The 23,845-nt window shown below is 42.3% G+C and overlaps 1 protein-coding gene across 5 annotated transcripts in view; it reads left to right on the top strand.

Moving 5' to 3' along the window:
• The window catches only part of KLHL14 (kelch like family member 14), a 67,441-nt gene that overhangs the window by 32,747 nt on the left and 10,849 nt on the right, over positions 1 to 23,845 (top strand). For all 5 annotated transcript variants that reach the window (XM_065053426.1, XM_065053425.1, XM_065053424.1 and 2 more), the window contains 2 exons: positions 16,920 to 17,009; positions 21,524 to 21,602. In XM_065053426.1, coding sequence (XP_064909498.1) covers positions 16,920 to 17,009; positions 21,524 to 21,602 — 169 coding nt within the window. The remainder of the gene's footprint in view (positions 1 to 16,919; positions 17,010 to 21,523; positions 21,603 to 23,845) is intronic.

The raw sequence follows: 23,845 nt of genomic DNA, 5'->3' as shown, positions 1-23,845 counted from the left end.
CCCCCAAGTTTTACATGCAGAGCGCAGGGCTCTGATCTGTACTCATGAGCAGCTGCTTTCTTGCTGGTCAAGAATTACAGCTGGTGTATTTACACAGCCTTAACAAACATACATACCGTATGTGAAAAATACTTTTCTGACTGAAAGGACGTGAAGTGAATGTCAAAGAGCTGCCAAGTCAGAGAGAAAGAACCAGATTTTGTTTTCCTAGATGAATCGTTAAAGACTAACAAAAAATAAGTCCAATTAAAGGTAACGGAACAGTCTTCTGCCCTCATGCATGTAAAAGGCATTGTGCAGGCATAACTAAGGCAGAATTCGACTCCCAAATTAACTCATTTGCTGGTTGCAAAACTGAAAGAAAATCCTTATGACCAGCTTATAATTGTATATAATGAAAAATTACAACAGCAGAAAAATGTATTCATATCATATCTCTAATTCAGCAAAGTATTAATCGCACTGATGTTCAGCAGTGTGTTTAAATACATGCTTAAGTACTTTACTAAGTACTGCCTGTAAACAGCTCTATATGACAATGCATTACCGTAGGACATAGTTTATCTGTACACTCTCTCCAGAGAACTACAATTGTTTCAAGCACCGTGGCAGCCAGTATCACAAAGCTGGATGATCTGTGGTGTCCAAATCCCAGATTTCTGGCTAGTCCCTGTGCAGTCCTTGTCTCCCAGCTGCATTACCACCCATGTCTGCACAGGCTCGCTTAAACTTTGTTTTGTTCAGAAGAATCATAGCCACTGGAATCATCTGGGTATTTACTGGGCATTTACTGGCTCACATTAACTTCAGCTCCAGGACAGAAAGAGTCGTCCAGGGCATTGGTGTCCCAGGTAAAGATTTATACAGTGCTCAAGTCTCTAACTTAAGGCTTGTGCAGGGTGTTTCAGGGGTTTCTGCACTGGGACGCATTTCACCCTGCAAGGTTGGAGCCACTGTCCTCCTGTCAGCTCTTAGGCTGTCTCCAGTGCAGCTCCAATAAATGATCATTTCTGCACTCAGAAGTTTGATTTTTCTTAACTGCAGAGATTTACAACAGCAGTAAAGCCCTGACATAGCGTCGCTTTTCCTGAAGCTGTGATTTGGCTTCATCCAACTGCTTGATTTTAACAGCCTGGCCTCTCAGGGAAGCAGGGCTGCTGTTGAAAGGGGTGTACCTCCCGGTAAAATAGCACTGGTACCTGCCTGAAGCAGTTGCTGCTACTCGAGGGCTTTCATTGGAAACTTTCAATATTGGAAAATAGTTCTTTGTCCTCACAGAAAATAACTGATTCCTTAGAGAAAAGTCCTCTGGCTTTACATGGCACAAAAGAGTAGGGTTCAACCGAAGTGAAGATACATCTTTAAATAATAGAAGAATTTGTTTGAATAATGCTCAACTCACTCAGGGCAAAATGTTTTTATACAGAAAACTGCTATTGATCTATCACCTTCTATTGATTTTCACCAAAAAAAATTCTTCCAGGGTTGGCCATTTAACTGTACGACACCACTGTTACTTGAAGTTAGAGAGCTCTTGAGAGCCCTGCATTTCCCCTGATGTTCAGAGGCTTTGCGGGGTGCTGCGGGGATTTACGTAGCAGCGGGCTGCTGGAGCTGCCCATGGGTGAATGGCCAGGGGTGGAAAGTCTCCTTCTCTTGGCACAAGCAAGGCTGGAGAGGTAGCACTGAAGTACACACCATTTATAGGTGTAAGGAACCCCGTGGAGGGTGCAGGAAGGGTGTGGGAGTGTCTGTTTTTGCTTGATTGGGTTTGCTGGGGCTTGTATGGTTGGACAAGAAGGGCAGATACCAGAGCTGCCCACTAGTGCCACAGCTGGAATTCATCTTGAGTGGGTTCCAGAGGCTGGAGCAAAAATGTCATCTGAGTGTCACAGGAAAAAAGCACAAGGAAAGGAGAGTCTGGGCTATTAGATGTAGGAATAGTGAACTGTGTGGACTGAATTCATATCACTTTATGAAATCTATGGATGAAATCTCTTATAAATTTGATGTCTGTTCCACTTTAAAATGATTTGTGGTTGTCTGCAACTCACAGATACTAAAAAAAAACAAGAAGAAGTATTTGATTTACCAATTTGTTGATAATTTCTATATGCTTTTTTAACGTGTTGTGTCCTGTGACCAGTGGATACAGCACCTGCTGAACTGAGTCCTGGACCAACTAGGACCTTTGAAACAAAAGAGGATCTGAAAGTACACCAGTTTCGGTTCAGTCAGCAGCATTAAGTTAGTTCAGGTATCCCTATACCATATCATAACAATTTTGGTACTCACAGTTCTACCCTGAGACTGTCCCCGCAGAGCGCAACAATAATGCTGCCCTTTGTCGTGTGTCTAAATAAAGCCAAACTGAATACCTAATTCTGAGTATTTCAGGGAAGTTGCTGCAGAGTTACATTAGCAGTGTCGCCAACAATCTTATCTCTGATCTTGCACATTTAGTGTATTAAGACAAAGCTTTGTGATTCAACTGATGATTTTTAAATGGGAGGTTTTGGTCTTATGCTTGAAAATTAAAAGTAAATTGAAAGTAAATTGAAGAAAGTAAATTGAAGGGGCATCAAGAATATGTAGCATCTTGGATTTAGTGGTCTGGATTGAAATTTTTGAAAATGTTTTAGATTATCAGCACTTCTACTGTGGAGAAGGGAGCAAATAACAAATCCCAAAAGATTTGTAATGTGCGTTGAAGACAAGATTTTTGCAAAAATGGTTAGTTCTCATGTTTATCAAAACTGTGTTTATGTACCCTGGTAGAGCAATAGGAATGAGTTTGTGAACCCCCAGTGGCATTGGACTCACCAAGTGTCCCAAAGTAATCGCTCAGAGGTTCTACATAATGCAGAACATCAGAAAGTACTTACTTATGTCAGTAAGCAAAATCCATCAGAGGACCTAACATTTCGAAGTCTATATGTAGCTAATCAAATGGAGTTGTCTAAAGTTTGGCTTTAAGAAATTTACAGAATTTTAACAAAGGTATTTCTCTAATAAAAACACCACACTACTTCTTGGGATATGTATAGTAAGCGCAAAATTTCCGTGTTTTTGTAGTGTGTAAATGAGGTAAACTGGCATAAGGAGTAGGCTGATTTTACCAGCTCATTTTGCAAGTAGTTGCTGGTATTGTTTGTTTGCCATCTCTGAGGTTTTTTGAGTCTAAATCTTTTGTAATTTTTTTGTGGTCAAAGGATTGCAAGAAATCCAGCTTATCTACTTCTCTCCAAGGTAGCACCCACTAGTTGAGACACAATGCCTGCTAGTGCTCGTGTTCCTAGGTGGTTACAAATGTAAGGTAAAATGTGCTATTTTAAACAATCTAATCAGTGCTTTAAGGTAGTTTAAGCTAGTGGCTTTTTGTAATTGTAAGAGACTAGAAGCAATTACCGCAGCCCAGCTGTTAAGTGGTGACTTTCACAAGCACAGTGCTAAACCAAAGCAATTGTGTTGATCATCTGTTCGTGCTCTGTAGTATGAATCAAAACTGTATCAGTGGTAATCTAATTTGTGTAAAAACACATTTATTTTAACCAGATGTGGATCAGCAGTGTCCTTATGAATATATATGATCAACTGCACTGCATTTGGGATTATGTTCCGTCTTTATTAATTTACAGGAAGACTGCAGACTCCTCAGGCAGGATCAGTCTTTATTAATGTCCAGTAATGATGCACTGTGCATTTTGTCAGTGTCACAATGAATTAAAAAAAAAAAAAAAAAACCTAAAACAAACCGACCAACCAACCAAAAAAAGCCCCAGCAAAACAAAACTACTTAAGTTCACTCATTAATTTTATTTCCTTTGTGTTTCTTTTTCTGCCACATTTTTATCATGTGTTTCTCTTTGTGAAAATCCAAGTTCATCGGGAATGAAACCTGAGTTTTCACATGCAGGCTATGTGATAGGACGTGCTGTTGGGCAGCACAAATCTCTCTGCCCATGCTCATCTCCCAGTTCACAACTATAGGCCTGTGCAGCACCAGCTGTGACAAGCTGAAAAATGCAAGTTCTCCCATTGCTAAAGAGGAGAACTGAGGGTGTGCTTACCCCTCTCATTGTTGCTTCCCCATGTTAGAAGCATCCCCAGCATCTGCTCTCAGGTAGTCTTCCTCCACTGAGTGCAAGGAGGACTTTCTCTACCCATGGTAGCCAAGCAAAAGAAAAGACTGACTTCAAAATGATCCTGGCTTTTTGCTCTCTTTCTCTTGGCCGTGAAGAAGAAGTCTGCAGGAGATAACAAGGCAAGGTCATGAGAAGATGCTGTGTAGGAGATCTAGGGTATCTGTATTTTCTTGGGGGGCTGGGAGAAGCTGGATGTTGGACAGGAGTGCTCGGTTGTATTTTATTTACAAGTTTAGTAATTAGTAGTGTTACTGGGATGGATGATGCTTTGAGGTGGACAGTTCTACTTGTAGGCAGTTGGGAAAGAGTGAGAGAAGACGTAACTCGTCAGAGGTGTGTACACAGGTACATATGGGTCCCTTTGCACGTTCGTGATGGAATAGGCACCCTTCAGCTTCTGCGTGCCTTCCCAAAAAAAACATTCTGTAGGGCTACAAGAAGAGAGCTGTAATCCAGCCACCTTAATGCAGTTCGCTTTGGGATTAACCTTGAGTAAAGTGCGGTGTTTCCATTGGAAAGGAATGGCTATTTTAGAAAGGATTCTGTTTTTTCCCTGTAATTCTGTAGTTTGGTTTGTTTGTTTGTTTGTTTTTTAATCACAGTTTCCTCACGTCCTCTTTCCCCTTCTTTACCCCTATAACGAGGAAGCATACTCTTTGTCAAAAGCGAGCATGTTGTTTTACCCAGCTTCCAGATCATTATTAAGAGAGAAGAGGGAGAGAGATTTGGAGGCGTGTTGGTGGGGAAGGGAACCGTGCCTGCTGTATTTTGCTGGGACTGGCGCACGGAGTAGAAAAGCAGATGTGTGCGGACTGCCAGAGAATTCGCTGGCTGATCCCCGCGCAGTCTGGGTTCGGGGAGCTGAGACACGACGAGGCAAAGCAGGTATGACTGATACCGGTGCCAGGGCCTGAGCACCCGCCGTGCCCATGGCAGGCAGTGGGAGCCGGGGGGGCTCAGCACCCGCCAGGATTGATGCGCCGAGCATTCGACAGGGTTTGCACACTCCGTTTGATTTCTTCCCTTTCACACCGAACACGAGGAACAAGCAGAAGTTAACTGCTTGGGAGGAAGCTGGCTATGTCCTTTTTTTCTTTTTTTTTTTTTTTTTTTTTTGTGCTGCGTTTCACCTCTTTTGGTTTTTTGGTTGGCTGCAAAACCTGAAGCCAAAAGATGATTGAAATGCTTCTCCCGGGGGAGGGGGGAGCCGAGCACCCCGCACCCCATCTAGTGGCTTAGCCTCAAACTGCCGGCGGGAAGGAAATGCGGCAGGAGAAGGAGGAGGGTGAGGAGGGCTCCTGCAACTCCTGCCGTGGGCTGGGTAGACTTGGGACTCCAGAGCGACTGCCTGGGTGATCCTGAGATGCTGAAGCAGCTACAGGGTAAAGAAGGCGCTGGCTGCCTGTCAGACCTGGGGTGGATCACACACAAGGGACTTGCACCAAGTTTGGAAGGAGCATGAGACAGACAGCGATACCAGCCCCTCTCGAGTTAGGAAATGTGAGAATTAAGCTGCTTCTGCAACCTTAATTTGGCCTCTGTTTGCATAAGCATTAAGATACAATCTCTAATGATATCACACACTATTCTTTGTCACATGTCAGTGCACAGAAGGGACTGTGCTGAATTTCTCCTCACGCTATTTTGTTTTCTCTGTTGTTCAGCAAGCAGATCGTGTCCATCACGTGCCACTAAAATCTTATGAAGACCATTTTTTCACAAGGTTTCCTTTATAGTGTTCATAAGAAACAGGGGCCAGTTGCTTCATTGACATGTTACAGTGTTTTTGCACTATCCTCTTTGTGAGGAGCGTAGTCCGTCGTTGTTCCCATTTTGCAGATGAGGAATGGAGGTGCAAGGAGGTGGAAGTCAAAGGTATCCTTTAGTTTGGGGTGCCCATTTCAAGACCCCTCACACCCTGCTTTCCAGACTGCCTCTCCCAGCTACTTCAGTTACAGCAGCGAGCACAGAGTGCTCCTGCGTATCAGACACAGGGATCAGAACAGGCTCTCCAGAAATGAAACACACATAATCAGTGTTCTCAGAACAGTGGAAACAGGTAGCTGTGGAAAAAATATCTTAAGGGATTTGTGTAGCACTACAGTAAAATCCTGTGGCAAAGTCAGGGACAGGATCACATTCTCCAGCTCAGGGCACAGGTGCCTTAACTGTGAGATAGCCCATCTGCTCCTGAACCCCCCAGCCTCTCCCTACACACCTTCCAGAAGTGAAGCAACCTCTTGCAATCAGAGGTCTTGTTCACTGTCACCCAGTTCATTCGTAAGGCAGCTTCATCTCCTGCATGGCCACATGGTAGATGAAGCTGTTGCTGTTGTTTCAAGTTCCTTTCCACCCAAACCCCATCCCATAGTCCTGTCTCCTCCTTCATACCAACGCTGCAAATCACGAGTGAGCCTGCTCAGGGCATTAAACCAAAATGGAAATATACTTTCTTGTTTTCTGGTTTATTTTTCACCAGATTATTACTTTGAAAAGGGTTCACTGAGGGGTGCAAGCACAGGGAGACTGTGCTTGCACAAAGAGAGACTTGGATTGCCTGGGCTGCATGAAGAGCAGGACCACAGCAACACTGGGTTAGACCCATTTAAATGGTTTGATATTGTGTATTGAGGTTGTAGAAGCTGTTGCAAGCCTGTGCTGCTGCTGGTACATCAGTCCTTCCCTTCCCATGGCCTCGCACTCCCGCTAACTCCAATTTGTGAGGCCAGGCAGGGAAGCTTAGTGGGGAACACATCTGGGTTAAATTCAATGCACCTTAAAATAACAGTGTGGTTTCTTGCTTGTTGATTGCTTGGCTGCATGCATGCATCAGCCATCACAAGGAGTGATGGGACCTGGGACGAGAAATGGCAGAAATGTTTCTTGCAGTGGCAGCTTCTGCAGGTCTCCGGTGTTCGTGGGACTGAACCTTCAGCAAGATGGGTAGTTTGGAAGTGTCATGGTCAGCTGTTTAAGGACCAGAGGTGCCAGAGGAGATGCGCACTGCAGCTTCTCATAAACGCAGTCCGTAACTTCTGAGAGTCCCAAATCTCCTCAGCATTTTCATAGACTTGGAGGTGAAACTGTCTTTTCAGGGTATGCTGAGAAACAGTGCATCATGTAGGCTGGCTTTGTAGACCTTCTGTACACATCTCCGCCTTTTGAATTCAGGTGGTTGCTGGTGACAGAGGAGGCTCTATGCCTGGGTAACCAAGTGGTGTAAACAGCACAGGTTTGCACCCAGATGTGCTGACAGCAGGAGAGTGTGAAGAGTGCAGGACTTGGGGCTCTGGATCAGTCTTTGCTGCTGTGTTTGCTGATTTTGACAGCTCCTCCTCCAGTCTTGGTCTCTTCTGCCACATCCCCTCCAACCTGGCCCAATGCATCCCTGTCCATTTCAGTTTCATTCCCTCCTTGAATTCAGTCTCCACCAGAACCTGGTCCAAGGCATGGTTACTAGCACAGGGAGTCCTAGTTTCATTTGTGCAGACTGTGTTTCAGTCCTCGCTTCTCTTCACTTAACTAATGGAAAACGATACTTTAATGAAGAACATTGTCTGCAAAATTAGCTTCTTCAACAAAAGATGCAGGCCAGTTGAGGATACTTAGTTTTGTATACTTTAAGTGTTTGTGATTAATCATAATTAATTTACTCTACTGTAGACATCAAATCCTGCAGTCCTGACATGGCTAGTGATTTAAATGAACCCGACCTTTCATCCTGTTTGTCAGCAGTCCATGACCATGTACTAGTGTGTGATTTGTGAATTATTTGTGATTCTGTGTGGACATGGTTTAGACCATGAATTTTGACACTGCTTGATTAAAATAGCAGCTGCTAGTGCTAGGACATTCAGCTCCATATTCAATTTTAAGAAACACAGTTTTGCGTCTGTTTCCTGGCTAGATGCTTTCTAAATCCACAGAAAGTCTTTGAGGAGACAGAACAAAATTTATGGTATGAGTGCTCATATGGAGTGAATTTTTCTGGTCATTATGATTAGGCATCACAAAACATTTTTCACAGCAATTTTTCTGAAAATATTAAACTACTGTTATTATAGAAAGCAAAAGAAAATTAACATAAATTTAGTCCAAATCTATTTAAGGATTTTTTTTTTTCAGAACTACATTCCAATTTCATCTTCTGTGTATAGATTTACGAAGTAAGTGATCTGTGCCAATTTTATAGAAGTATTGCCTGTGAGTCTGCCATTTCCCTTCCTTGGTAGCTAATCTGTGGGGAGAATCTAGGAGAACAACATTTCTGCCTGGTTGGAGAAACCAGTCTTTGGTGTTACTTGACTTATGTAGATTGATTCCTGTGTTTCCTTCTGTATTTTTTTGCCCAGTGGTGACTACATTCTACAGTGGGCTTTTATTGCCCATCCTGAGAAAATATACATTGTATTCCTTTCTGTCCAACGTGGAAAAGGTGTCGACAGTAAAACACTAATTTCCTGGTACTTGAATGACTACATTCATGATGAGAACGTTAAGCTTTGGCAAGGTATCTCCAAGTGCCTCTTTTCTCAGGGTGCTGATAGGGATATGCAGAACTGAGGGAAAGGCTGGGATGCTCTCCTTGCTCAGACAGCAGCATTCCTGCCTCTGTGCCAGTGTGTGGAGGGGCTGGTAGCTCCATGAGGACAGGCCTCAACATGTGTCCGAAGTCCATCCAGGAGACAAGGCCAAAGACAGGACTTGAAGATGTGCCACAGTGTTCCTACATGGGGCCTATCCAGGCCATATCTGGGTGCCCAGGCCTGAGCTGAAATAGGGCTCATGCGTCCATGGGCAAGTGGTGTTGGGGGTCAGGGTCACTGAGCCGTGTTGGTGCCCTCAGCACCCTGGCAATCCGTTATCTGAGTGGCCTGTCTATTAAAGATGAGCTCAGAACCTTCTTGTGGTCCCTGGCAGCAACACCTGAGCTTTACTTAGGCAGCCTGGGTACATTAATGTAATACCACATGGACATTTGTGCTTCTACGTGCTGTGCTTGGGGATACAGGAGGTTTGGCATGTTGGAAGTTTCAGACTTACCTTCAGATACCCGTACAAGGTATATCTCTTCTGAGAAAGAAAGGATTTTTTAAGCTTTTTTCCTGGTGGTAAGCACTGGATAGATCCTTCCACCCTCTTCTGCTTTATGTTTAGTGCTTTACGTATGTGCTGGACTCTCTTGTAAACAAAACCTTTTGTTTGCGAATACTGAAGTATTTCAAAGGAAAAAGTAAAAAAATCTATAGCCGTGCAATTCTGAAGGTTTCAATTTATCTGTTATCAGTGAACTAAAGTGTATCAAAAGTGCTGTTCTAATATGGTGAAATATGGGCACATCCCTCTTCCATGTAGAATTTTCAGAAGGGAATATCACATTTTAATTAATCTTCTGGAATGGCTTCAAGACCTGTCAGGAAGAAAAAACCCTTTGTTTCCTTTAAAAAATGTGTTGATCAGGAGTGGAGATTAGGATAAGTGCTGAGACCAAGAAAGAAAATAGTGAAAGGTTCAACTTCTGGGACAGTGGGGGCCAAGTAAGATCTTGCTGCATGTGATGAATTCTTTTAAAGACATGGGTCCCTGAGCAGGATCCTGCCAGGAGAACACAAGAAGTGGTTGTGGTTGTGCTGAGCTTGGAAGGTTACCCTCAGGGGAGACTACAGAGTGCATGCATCTCCAGGTTGGGTAAAAATTGAGTCACAAATGGATGCAACTGGTCACAAACACCTGGGCACTGACACACCACTCCTGGTCGGGGTCTTCTGTCCTGTGGCTCTCTTAGAAAAGGGAATACATGTCCTTGAGCTGCCATCTTGGAGGATCTGAAAGCCTCCAGTGGGACAAAATAGTATTTCTTTCTGGAACTTTCTGGTAAATCTGTGGTTTTCTCCCATCAGGGACTATTCATCATTTTCTCCATGAGGAGATTTTGTTGTGCAAAATGTCACGCAGGAACGTTTCATCATGCGACTGTTACAGTGTGACGAGATGTCATTTCCCTGTACTATATGTTGGGCTCTACTTTAGAGACCATAAACCCAGGCCTGAGTAGGTACACAGCATATTCCACTGGGGAGCAACCATCACTGAGCTAGCGTTGCATAACTCAGGGTGGTACACAACAAGTGCCTCCTCATAAACCATCTGTGGGAATTGTTGGAGCATTTGGGTGGCCAGGAGCAGCCTTCAGCAGGTTGACAGGTAGGCAGAGGATAATAAAAAGAGAGAAATTATTGCTTTGAACCTTCCCACAGGATTGAGCATTACATTCGCCTGCTCTGCGTCATGCCAAGAAGTTGGGTGTATTCATTTATATGTGCTCCTCAGATCCTGTATCAGCATTTCAGCTGCACGGGGTCATTTCCATGGGAGGGGCAGCAGAGTGTGCATAGCTTTGCTATATATTGCATGGAGAGGATCGTGTCAGGATTTTGGTACAGGAACATCCGTTTTTAACGTGAAAATACAGTATTTTCCTCCTTTATTCAGATGCTGTTGATCCAAGTAAGCAGCTTTATTTTGTTATTCAAATGAAATCCAGATGGGTGCATACAGCTTTTAAAATACATGGGTAAAATTTGTTCTTGCAAACAGGCAAATGCATGTGTTGCTGAAAACCCAATAGAACCTTTTGCCATAGGGTGAATTTCATTCATGGAAGCAGACAGGTCTGTACTGAGAACTTGCATCCAAGTAACTTTAAAACCATTTATTTCAGGGCGGAGTCGACCATGCCAGCTATTCCTGATGCTAAGTTTGCCTGATCTGGTGCATCAGCATGAATTTAAGTGTCTTATTTCAGATGCTCACGTGTGAAAAATTGGCCCATTAAAACAATTAAACTGAGAACCCTGCTGAAAAAGTCTGGCTGGCATTATTCCAGAGAGTGTATCGAAAGAATAACTCCTGACATTTGAATGAAAATATTGGTATTTCCATTAATAAGAAATATCTTCGTAATGTGAAATATCATAATTAATATGAAATATCTTAATTATATTAAATACCATTGACTATGTTGTGAGTCATTCCAAGGACTTTCATTTGCTCAGATAACTCTTAGTACTTATGTTGTCTTGACTTGAAGGTAGGTTTGGGGTGGCATTTTACCTTTGCTATCCTGCAGCCTCAGTTGATGTAGGGGCTGTGTCCTAGATGAACTCAGCTGCCCTATGCACATCCTACCTGTGATGGTTTGGGTGGAGGTGCCACACGACTGGCACGGGGATGAAGAGGTGGTGAAGTTTCTAGCTGAGCTGATGAAGTTCTCTGCAGTGCTACTGGACCAGAGCTTATACCAGTTATTTGTTCTCATATATGACTTTGAGGTGCAGTGCTTCATGCTGATCATTTTAGGATTTTCTGTTTATGGTGACTGCTGCTGGATTGTCCCAGGCTTTACCCACTGACCAGAGCTCAGACACAAGATTGACATCGGTGTGTTACTAGAAAAAATACTTAACATGTATTTGCTTTAGTTTGAGGTGAGGGGTGCAGTTTGGCCATAAGTATTTGCCTTATACTGTTGATTATTCTAACTTTTTTTCTTTATCTTTTGAGCAGAAAATACCAGTGGTTTAAAACCCAATGCCTTTAAAGTCAATGGCAAAACTTGCACCATGTTCACCAAGGCTAGAATTTCATACTTACTGTGGTCAGTCTTTCCCCACAGCTAGTAAATAACAAACAATTGAAGTGAGCAATTCACAGAGGAGTCCTAGCGTTTATTTAAGTAACCTCCTTGGTGAGAAGTAACAAGTAACATAGGGTAATAAGTGCCTAGTCTTCCTGCAAATGATGTATGAACCAAAGAAAGGTGAACAGTATCTGATATTCTGTTCTCTGCAAATAACAAGACCAGCTGTGGTCTGGCCAGCATTTTAGGGAGAGAGTTGGGAATGAAATTAGTATTGTGTCTCTGCGATGAGCAAATCACAGTCTCCTAAAGTGAGTTTGCAGGTGCCTCCAGGACTAAAAAAGACATCTTCTTACATTACTCTGCCCACTAGAGAGACGTGAAAATGGCCATTTCTCAAGTATCAGTAGTTGCATGTTGCGTAGCCAACAGGTTAGGCTTTGGAAAGTCATTATTGACTCCGTGTGTCCTCTGGTAATGACATCCTTGTTCTGGAAACACACTCTTCTCTTGCGTCGTCTGCACAGGTCGTTAGAGGTGATAAGCACAATTTCTGGGTGCATACTGAGTCTTGGAGGGGCTATGCTCAAGCTGTGCCATACCTGAGGCAGAGATTTCTTGGCTTTCTTCATGGTAACTCCTGCATCCCAAGCAGTTGAATGGTTCAGGGCGGTGAAAAATCTGTGGATTTTTTTTTTTTTTAACTTTGAGTAGGAGAATCAAGTGCAGTTTCTGAAAGGAGTTTTTAGCACATCAGGAGAATGGCTATGGGCTGTATCACAGCTTTCAGATCTCCTGGGACCACAGCTCATCCTTCCTTCTGTCTTGAGAAATGTCATTCCTGTTCCCCCTTCTTCCCTGCTAGTTAGTGGTGAAGTGACGATAGACAGGGGAAGGTGGGTTGTAAGAAGGGAAGAGCTGATGACCCCTTGATTAATGTTGGAAAACAACCAGATGCTGTTTCCTAAATGTGCAAATGTTGGTAGAAACTAAGAAAAACACAGGGTAAGACAAACAGCACACACTATTGTTTGTTAGATGAGTGAGCTGTGTCATTGTCCCCCCCATACGAAAGCTGGAGATGTCTTTAGAGCATCATTGCATCTGGCTGACCTCATAGGCTTCATGGTTGAGAATGTTTGGTTTCATGAACATTTATAAGCTGTCGGCTCTGCTTTTGAAAGTAGGTCCCAGAACATTATGTGGTACCTTTTATTAACTAAGGTATGGCATATGTGAGGATTTTTTGCCTGGGACAGCTATCCTGATATGTAGAGTGCTACTGTCTTCCACCTGCATCTGCGTCTGAAGAACGTCCCCAAGTGTCACCTTCCGCGCAATGTCACTGGTGTTTGTGTGATGAAGTATTTCTTAGCAAACAACAGCAGTCTTGGACTCCACTGCCTTCCAGAACATTCTCAAGGATAAATCACCTGTTTGGTTTTGACCTAGAAATCTCTGCATGTTACATATCTGTACCTGAGAAACTGCTTCCCACCTTACCGAGGGTCTGCTACCAATCTTAGGTAAATTACATGGGCATGGTGCTGGTGAGGGTGTTGTCCTCTGTAAAGCTGCTTGGACTCCTTTGTGCTTTTGTTCCAGGGAAACACAAGCTTGTTAACTATGGACCCCCAAAGCCTTGGAAGTGTGTGTGAAGGGCAAGGGTTTCAGGGGGTGGTTTCTGCCCGCTCCAACTAGCCTGTTTATATCTGTCTGCCTCCTATAATTCGCTGGCATCTATTGCCATGGTACCTAAGCATGTTTCTCAGATGACCATGGCTTTTTTTCCATCTTCTCCTCTTTTTAATAGTCTTTTCTCTTTCCTTTAAAATGGGTCTTTAATAAAGTTGAGAATTCTTGCACAGGGTTTTATAAACATGTGTTATTAAATTTTAAATCTGTTTTGAAAGTGCCTCTATCCTACTCCCTCCTAGTAAAGTGACCTTTTTAAATGGAGGGAAGTGGGTTTAGATGACAGTCATGATAAATGCGGTCATGTTCACTCAATAAAATAAGGCCCAGTGCATTTGAGGATAAATCAGTGAAATGTACAGCCCCACCTGTCTGTCTCCATCATTCATTTCCACTGTCACTTTCACAGTGGCTGATGGATCACAGTTGCTGTAAAATTAGACAGCCTTTAATCTCATTTCATCCTGATTAGCTTCTCCTTACCCTTTCCCTCTAACTCACTGACTGACACGCTAAAAACTCACACCGGGCTGTGTTTGAGCGTGGCGTACAAACTTCTCTTCAAATACCCTTTTTGTGGGGCAGACAGGTGTTCCACTGGGTTGAAACCGAAAAATGAGAAGATGGGATTTTCACGTTATTAAAGGAAAACAGCAGACAAAGGCTCATATAAAATTAATGAAAGCAGCAGCTTGGCCAGACTGTGTGATGGGCCAAATTCTTCCTGATACACCCTGGCAAGCCCAGTGAGTTTCAGAGGCTGTTTCTTCCAGAGACTGAATTTAGCACACTCATTGCCATGTAATTTTGACTATATCTGTGAAAAGTTACGTCTTGTATGGCTGTGTGTTCATAAAGAATTACAGTTTACAGCACAAGTTTTCTGGTGCTTTCAAGAGGTGTTTTACAGCAGTAAAAAAAAATTGTTCGTTCCCATAGTTTTGATTTCTGTGGATCTCTTATAATTCTGAGGGACCCTGAAAATGGTGGGGAAGAAAGACTGAGATGTTCATGATTTCATTATTTCAGTGACAAAACTCTCTCTCTCTTCGATGTCCACAATGTTGCTCCGTCCTTCCTGTTTTGTCCATCACCCTCCAACCCCATGGGCAGATTCATGAGACCAAGAACAGATTTTCCCCAAAGCTCTGTGAGAAATAAAGGTCATAGTAAAGGTCTGCAGTGTTTTATTGCAGTCACCTTTCCTTTTGAAGCCCAAATACTACCCTCCTTTCTAAGGCAAGCTTCCCTTTAGCTTTCCCGTGAGTTATGGATGGTATTTTGGGTCATTTGGGCCCAATCCCCTATCAGTGGGAATGTTGCCATCAAGTTAAGTAGGAGCCAGGATTAAGCCCTTAGTTTTCAAGGTTTAATTATCATCCTAAGTGAGGGAGTCTTTCTGCATAGTTTATATGCATGGGAACAGCAGAAAAGCTTAAAACATAATTTCTTCCTCTACTGGCCCTGTTTGTGTCAATATAGAGGATAAATAAACAAAACTGTTTGTAAAAATGAAAACATGTGAAAAACATGCATGTACAGTTCTGATAAATGCCAGCTCTCTCCAGGCTGACCAAAGGAAGACCCTGGCTGAGAGTACAACCAATGCCTTGGACGTAATTTTAAACCATAGCAGAGCATTGGGTGAGGTAAGAATTGAAGCCTCTGTGGACTGATCCTTCTTGAGAGGAGGGGTCCCAAAAAGTATCTAAGGAAGACAGCAAGTTTCCCATGGGAGACACAAATTCATTATGTGTTACAAGTATCCACAAGATCAAGGAAAGTACTGTGTTTTTGAGGGAGATAGTTTTAAATAGGGAAAATATCTGATTTTAAAGAATGATATAAATATTATATGGGGGGTAGGAAGAAAACAAAAATATTTTCATTCTTTCATCCCACTGCAGGAATCTGTAGATAGTATAAAATCTTATACAGTGCCTAGTATAGGATTACTTACCAGTTATAGAAAGTATAGTAGTAACAAATAACCTTAATTAATGAACTTTCAGTGTACCTGGCTGCCCAGTTTAAGAGCTGCTTCACTTACGTGACTTGTAAGAGCACAGACTATGAAAATTATATTCGACCTTTACTAGAAACTAAAAATGTACCTTACTTATTCATCATTGCCTTGGCAAAAACTTCAGTAAGAAGCTTAAATGAACCCACTTGATCTCTAAGAAAATGTGTCCTAAATAACAAAGCTGCGCATATTTCTTCTTATTATTATTTGCATATGCTATACTGCACAACTGCATTCTGAGAAAAATAAAAGATAATAAAACAAATGAAATGAGAGATATATCACCCAAAATAATCCAAGTGTGAGATAGGCTGCCTCTTCTTTTTTTTTTTTTTATTTTTTGGCATTGGCAAAAGAGCACAAAGTAAGAGCTGGCCCTGAGTCATATTGATTTCCCACTGCACTGGTTTCCTAAGTGCTCTGTTGATCCGTGTCAAGCAATAAGTTCCCTGCCTGTACATGCACATCACCTCCCCATTTGTCCTCACCTAGATTTAAGGTGCCCATATGATGAGCTGAACAAGGACATCATTTTTCCTACTGGTATCACTGGGCCAAAACTACTTTATGTGGCATGATAACTAATGCTGTGTAAGTTTACACTTACCATATAATATCACAACAGCGCTGTATGGCACACCACAATGATATGTGCATATTATAGATACAAGTGCCTTTATTTTTTTCTCTTAGCATTTGCAGTGGAAGATAGAAATTTGAAAAAATAGATTATTGTGACTGTAGTTGGTCCGTAGTAAACGCGACACCTCCAAAAAAAAGGGATATTGCAAACCTAATGCCACAGTTTTGATCTTTGTTAACAAAGGGCTTCCTGATTAGATGAATAGAAAATGTGTGATTGTGCTGCTAATGACATTGTACAGGAAATTAAGCGTATACATTTGGAAAAGGCATTAAATCAGCAGGACCTTAATTTAAAAACTTAAAACTGTATGGAAATGCAGCTTGTTCATTGCTGTGTAATAGAAAGCTACTGAACACACTGACTCTTCTTGTGGAAACATTACCAGCAGAACAAAGCTGGGCTGAGGGTTGTTTTAATGTCGTCTAGCATATTTGGATTCCTAGCATCTGCTTGTTTTCAGAGAAATATCAGGCAACTTCACTTCATTTTACCAGTTGTTTTTAGGGCAGCATATATGGCAGTTGGGCAGGTGGGGGGGTCACTGAGAGACCAGAGTTCCAGCTTTTTTCCTCAATTATTTGTAAGAATGCATAATGCTAAGATTGCTGATAAGGGGCTTTGTCTGCTGCTAATTCAGTGGACATATGTGCTTGGGGTGATGCATTCCCCTGTTGTTTCATACAGATGTAATCCCAGTGCTGTATTTTGTACCTTTGGAAATACCTGATGGGATCATGAGCTGACAAAGAATTCTTGCTTTGCTTGCAGTTATGCCATATAACAGTGCCCATCACTGCGTCGTGGAAGTGGAAAACTTCTTGTTTGTGCTGGGAGGAGAAGACCAGTGGAACCCTAATGGTATGTACAGAATATTAAAAGGCAGCATCAGCCTTCCTCATCTGTCCATCAGGTCAGCTGATGTAGTCATTAGCAAGGGATTTTGAGGACCCTCAGCCTAATTGTTGAACCTAGTAAAGGCTACTTCTAGATATTGATGCAATAAATATCTGTTACTTTAGCATTAGCATCTCCGTCATTCATCAGCTCCCACATCCCTTGAGAAATGCCACAGGCAGCAGAACAGACTCTTTCAAGTGCATGCACCAGGCAGCAGCTGTTAAGAATTTTAACCTTCATTTCCAGTCTCCTTCCAGTCATAATATAATAATGCAATTGCAGTAGATGAATGCTTCCTTTCTATTGTCAAACCAGATACTCGCAGCTAAAGTTGTTAATGTGTTAATTATCTAGACTCTGAGATTCTTAAACCAGTCCTTTTTTTAGTCTTGAGCAGGAGCTTCTTGTATAGATTATCTGCTGCTACCTTCTTTGATTTGATTACTTCATAAATTTACCGCAAAGAGAAATTAAACAATTTAACAGGCTTCTGAGCAAAGCAAAAGGAGAATACCATGCCTTGCAAAATTCACAGAATTGTCAAGACATTGTTAAAAAGCTTGCACACGAAGAAAGAGTTGTAGTTGTAGCAGTCTGTGTAACAGAGATAATTATGACTGAGAAACCATAAAACAGCTTGCAGGTACACATTTTTACTTTAAAACACCAGAGGATCCAGCTGAAATTACATATACTGCATATATTTTATTGTGAATGCCCCATTTCAGCATCTGCACTAAACCAAATTATAGAAAATTGTTACATCTGTTCACTTCCTAAAACCTGAGACAAACAAGCCAGTCCACCCTATAAGCATATTTCCGCTGTAGTTAAAAGTATCACTAAATGTCTTGGGAGAAGAGCCCTTCACTGCTGTTGTTGGATCTTCTTTATATTGAACAGGAGATAGCATGGTATCATTAACGACAATTATTATTAGGAGCATCAGCCACATCCAACAACCGAGGGCCCCTGTTGTGCTTGGTGGTAGGCATATGGATAATAAGAGGCAGACCTTGTTCCAGACAGTTTATAATTAAATAGCCATGTCACATGAAGGAAGAAAGAAAGAAAATAAGTATAATTACCCACAATTTGAGGATGTGGACACTGAGTTGCAAGATGATGGAGAGATGTAAGAACAGGTACATATCCTGCATCTGAGAGAGGAGTTGAGCACAAGTTTGAGATGGATAGTACCTTAATTCTGAGGTCACCTACATCAACTCCTGAGCTGAAGACATTATCATCAGACGTCTAACAGCTTCCTTGTTCTATGAATACCAGAGCTGTGATTTGTCTATAGAGGAGACAGGAATAAAAGAGGTAGGAGCATTGCTGATACTGATCTCTTTACAAATTTGCCCACAAAAGAAGTGGATCTTATTTGTCACAAAAAAGACTCTTGAAAATCATAACCTGCATCCTGTGCTATTACTGGGCTAGTTCTTTCTTGAAACTGATTTGGTCTAAATGTGCAGCTACATGGAAACTGCTCACACATACCCACTTGAATTTATGTAAAGGCCCTTGTCTGCCATCCTCGTAGTACCAAAGGGACTTCCTGTGGACCTAGCTGGAACTCTCTTGCCCAGAGCATTACAGGGCTTTTGATTTGAATGAGAATGTGCCAGGTGTTTTCCCAGTGGACAGAATTGTCTTTGAGATGAGGGCAATGGAAGGAGCACCATGCGTGTCTTCAGCCATCAGACCTGCAGGTTCTGGAGAAGCAGGATGGACACTGAGGAGTGTCCATGTACCCTCCGTGCTGCTCCTGTGTCTTCCCAATCATCTAGAGAGCACGGGATACATTTTTTCTCTCTTTTTACATACTTCTATGGCTATGTCTTTCCAGTCACAAGAGAACCTTGCGTGAGTAAATGCTGATGAGAGCAGGCTGCAGAACGCAGACGTGGATTAAAACCAACCTTCATAACTGTCATTGCCCTTTGCCTTTTGGCATGGCTGCAGAGACCTTCCTGTAGAAAGCAGAGAGCAGCAGCATCTGCCTCTTTTTGTCCCGTCGCCCTGATGTGCTAATCCTGATTTCTAATCACTTGTTAGAGTTTCGGCATTCCGGCAGGTGCCTAATGTGGGTAAACCTCCCCACTGGTGAGCAAGACAAAATAATAGATACAATTGTCTTGCAAACTGAATTCCAAAATTAAACTGGAGTCACACCAGTTACACCAGGAAGCTTAAGTAGGTCATTGAGTCCTTTTCTTGCCTTCACAAGCATCATATAGTCCCATTTTGTACATTTTCTAAGCACCTTTCAAAAAGCAGTTGGATTTTTAGCCCCTACTGCTCCTGTTGGAAAGCTGTTACAGAATCCAATTGCTTTAAATGACTAGGAGCCTTATTCTAATTTCCAGTAAAATGTATTCTTTGACTGTTTGAATCACCTTGTTCTCATGCCAAAGTTGTCCTTTAGCTTAATAGTTTTTCCCCTCCTGGAGATTTGTTCCTGTGATGTATTACAGACGGCATTCCTATCCCCTTTTAGCTTTTGTTTTCCATGGTACAACAAGCCAAGTTGTTTGTCTCTTGCCATAAGATAAACTTTCTGTTCCTCCTGCCACCATAGTGGCTCTTCTTTGGGACTGTTCTAGTCTGACTTCATCTTCCTTCCTGTGAAGTGACCAGATTGTATCTTGTATTCCCACTCCAGGGTCACTAAACCATCTCTCTCTACCCTATGCTATACAATCATCTATGTATGTGATATTTGTAGAGAATATGTGTGTGACACATGTTGTGTTAGGAGGCCAAGGTCCCCAAATCAGATGTTTCTATAACATAATTAAAAAGCTGCTATATAACGAGTGACCACTGAATTCCCCAGTAACTCTGAAAGATGTCGTGAATACAGCAGCATTAAAAACTCCTACTAGAAGTCCAAACTTACAGTCAATACGTACATTGCTTTGAAATTCTGCTTTTTGTAACAGAAATAGAATAATAAATATCCTGAACAGTGATGGTCAGATGCCTGCTGTTACTGCTTTCACTGTTTATTGAATCTATAGCTGTCAATGCTTCTTTTACTAAATTGTCTGCATAGACTAAAGTATTTTGGATAGGGACCAAGAGCAAAGCCTCTCTTTACTAAACCCAGTGGCAAAATGACCAGTTGCCCTTAGCATACGGGGATATCATCCTATGTCTTGGGATGCATTTGAGTGGTGCTCAGCATAAAGACCTTTGGTCCTTACTAGGCATCGCGCTGGATTTGAAGGGGAATGTTGCGTTACTTGTCAGTCTTCTGCCTTACCCTCCTCATATGGAACATGCTTATAACATAGCAAGGGAACGAGTTTGCTTCCAGACGGAGTGGTCAACCTGGTTTCTTTCTTTCTTTTCATGTTCTTGTAGAACATGATCTCAAATTACTACGAATACAAATTCTAGCTGTGTCTTTATTCTTCCCTACAATCTTGATGGTCTGTTTACACATGCTGAAGTAAGTGTGGAAAGAAACAAGAAAGCAAGCCGATCCTGCAGAGGCTTTTCTGATGCAAAAGTATTTGCCTTGTAGAATACCCAGTGACCATTTATAGAACTGTGACATACACAGTTGGGTTATTCTGCTGGCTTGTGAAGCTTCTAATTCAATTTTTTAGTCACACATACATAAACAAAGGTTTCTGTTTCCGAGATCCTCATCTGTTGAAGTCTCAGGTGTTGCAGGAAATTGCCGTACACTCTTCTTGCTTCAATTTTCTTGCTTTGATGTCAATCTGCATGTAAAATAAGGTGAAATCTTAATATCGTGAAGACATGAATACAGTCCTTGGGCTTGACAGCAGGGATAAGCTAGTTAGATGGTGTATGTTGCTCATGTTTCTTATTTTAGCTAACACACTTGGAATAAATCTAAGAGTGTATTCCCCCTTCGATGCACATGTGTAATTCCTTCTAACTTAACACTGAAAGTACATGGTAGAATAAACCATTTAGTGCAAACACTGCATACCCCATGCTGATGGCTTATGCAGCTCCTGGTTATTTGCACAAGGTTTTTTTTGCCGTGTTCCACACAGAGATGATGTGAGGAGAAGAAAAGCACATGTTCTCCCTTTGATTCTTTTACCTGACACAAAATACTCTAGTCATAAAAATACTGCGGGGATGCCCTCTTTTGGGCAGTAATTTTGTTTAGTGCTGTGATTAATTGTGGCTGTGAAAGTACCACAGCATCTATAAGTAAATTTAAATACACATTTTCAAGATCGTATTACAGAGAGCAAGAATAATCTCTATCTCCTTCTACTGCTAGCAATTGCTAATTCAAACCTTGCAGTGCCCCATTTGTTGAATTATTACTGTACACATAGTGTAATCATACATTGTTGTAAAAGGGGGAACCCTTCATAAAAGCTGTCAACTTGTAAAGTATATGTAATATATATTACAATCATGATGTTAAATACATGAAACAAACGGCTGAGTGTCAAAATAATCTATCTTTACAGGGAAACACAGTACAAACTTTGTTAGCCGATACGATCCCAGGTTTAACAGCTGGATACAACTTCCACCCATGCAAGAGAGGTAAAAACCTGCTATGTGTTTTTCAATATATGTTTTATCATCCTAGGAGCAGCTGAAGTTTGTCTTAGTTCTGGGAGTAAGGAGGCATACGGAAGCATTGAAAATACTGAGATAAAACTGCAGCGTGAAGTTGCATCCCATTTGTCTCCCAATTTTTTTTAAACTTCCCAAATTCAAAACTCCAAATGCCAAATCCTGCAGTGTTAACTCATGCAAAATAACCGTGGACTTTGTGCAATTACTGGTTGCCTGAGTACGGTCTGAAGGATTTTTCTGAAGTCTCCATAGTGTCCTGTCATATCCCCTGACTGAAGTGTCATGATGAGTTTGCAGTAAACAAGCAGTAATTACAGTCAGATATCTTACAGGGAACTGAAACCTTCACATGTTGCCTCCATCCTGTTTTACCATGCCAGCCATGAAAAGTTCTCCTCAACATGACTCACCTTGTCAGAGAACTCTTAATCCTAGGTAGTCTTTGAGTGAGGTTGCTGGCAGTCAATGCATACTAGAGGAGCATATGTTTTAATCTTATTGTATACCAAAGTGCAGAGGTTCATGTGGACTTGCGCAATGGTCCGTAAAGATGGTTTAAACTTAACGCTGGACCCCAAGTCCTACCCTGGCAGGAAAAAAGTGCCCCAAATCTGAACTGAATTATGCATGTTTTCATAAGGAAAATCTCAAAGGCGTGAGATCCAAAGTTACAGTGTTTCATGAAAGAGCATTGAATGTCCATCTTTCAGTTTGACACCCATCTTCTCATGGATCCAATGTACAAGAGATCTCACAAGGTCTTCCCAAGACACTTTGCTCATTCCTTGTGCTGTCAGCGCTACAGATCTTTTTCTGTTGGCTGCGCCAGTGCTCAGGCGTCTGGCAGTCATATACTGAACCCCGTGTGACTTTGCAGTTCAAGGTGTGTATTATGAGATGCATGGAAATATGCCTGTCTCTTCAGATTTCCGGAGGTAAAGTGTCAGTCCGTGGGGTTTTCGAAGGGCTTTTGTCCAGGATTCAGTTTGATTGATCTGAATCCATGTGCAGGCCCATGTGTAATGCCTGTCACCCAAAAATGCTGCATTGTACCCCTGCACGAAAAAGCACAAGTGGAACAGATCTGAGGAGGCTCCCTGTTGGAGCTGAGTGAACTGATAACATTAGCAATATGCATAGAGATAAGAAGAGGTTCACAATTTATCATAGTCTCTGGCTTCTCCCTTCCTCCCTCCTGCCAGCGCTGCGGAGTGACCCCACGACTGGGTTATTTACCTTAAAACAAAAGAACACCTTTCCCTTTGCTTGAGCTCCCTGGACTGAGTCACCACCAGCCCAGGTGTTGGCACCGGGGGAGAGAGGAGCTGTGCCTGAGATTGAGTGTCGCCGTGCAGGTCATCCTCACAGAATCACAGAATCACAGAATCGACTGGGTTGGAAGAGACCTCAGAGATCATCGAGTCCAACCCTTGGTCCAACTCTAGTCCGTTTACTAGATCATGGCACTAAGTGCCATGTCCAATCTCAGTTTAAAAACCTCTAGGGACGGCGAGTCCACTACCTCCCTGGGCAGGCCATTCCAATGCCTGACCACTCTCTCTGTAAAGAATTTCTTTCTAATATCCAGCCTAAATTTCCCCTGGTAGAGTTTAAGCCCATGCCCCCTTGTCCTATTGCTAACTGCCTGGGAGAAGAGACCAATCCCCACCTGGCTATAACTTCCCTTCAGGTAGTTATAGAGAGTGATGAGGTCACCTCTAAGCCTCCTCTTCTCTAGACTAAACAACCCCAGCTCCCTCAGCCTCTCCTCATAGGTCTTATGTTCCTCAGTGAACTGGGAGGCTGACTAGCGGTTGTACGGAGCTTGAAGCTCTTCTTTGGAGCCTAATCTGTGTCCTAATTAGGCCCTCTGGGTATCTGCAAGCAAACTCTTGACGGGCATATGTGGCTGGCTGAACGGTTAGGTTTATTTGGCTGACAAACCTCAGAAGGCAGAAGTAGGTAGTTGGGGGTTGGAGAAAGCAGACAGTAGGAGTTTTTTCCACCTCCAAAGTGTCGAGTTGTGTTTCACTAGAAAATGAGTTTATAATCACAGGTGCTGAATGTGACTTGCCATGTGCTCTGGTGGAAGCTGCCGCCTTCAGCCACAAGTCAGAAACTCTGCTGGACATTGTGATAGTTTAGCAGCTGCCTGGTAATAAACCGCAATGCATTAGCATCCCAGCTCCTTACAGTGTTATTTAAAT

Source organism: Columba livia, chromosome 2 (genome assembly GCF_036013475.1).
Source record: "Columba livia isolate bColLiv1 breed racing homer chromosome 2, bColLiv1.pat.W.v2, whole genome shotgun sequence".
NCBI lineage: Eukaryota > Metazoa > Chordata > Aves > Columbiformes > Columbidae > Columba > Columba livia.
This window is presented reverse-complemented; position numbering and strand designations above follow the sequence as displayed.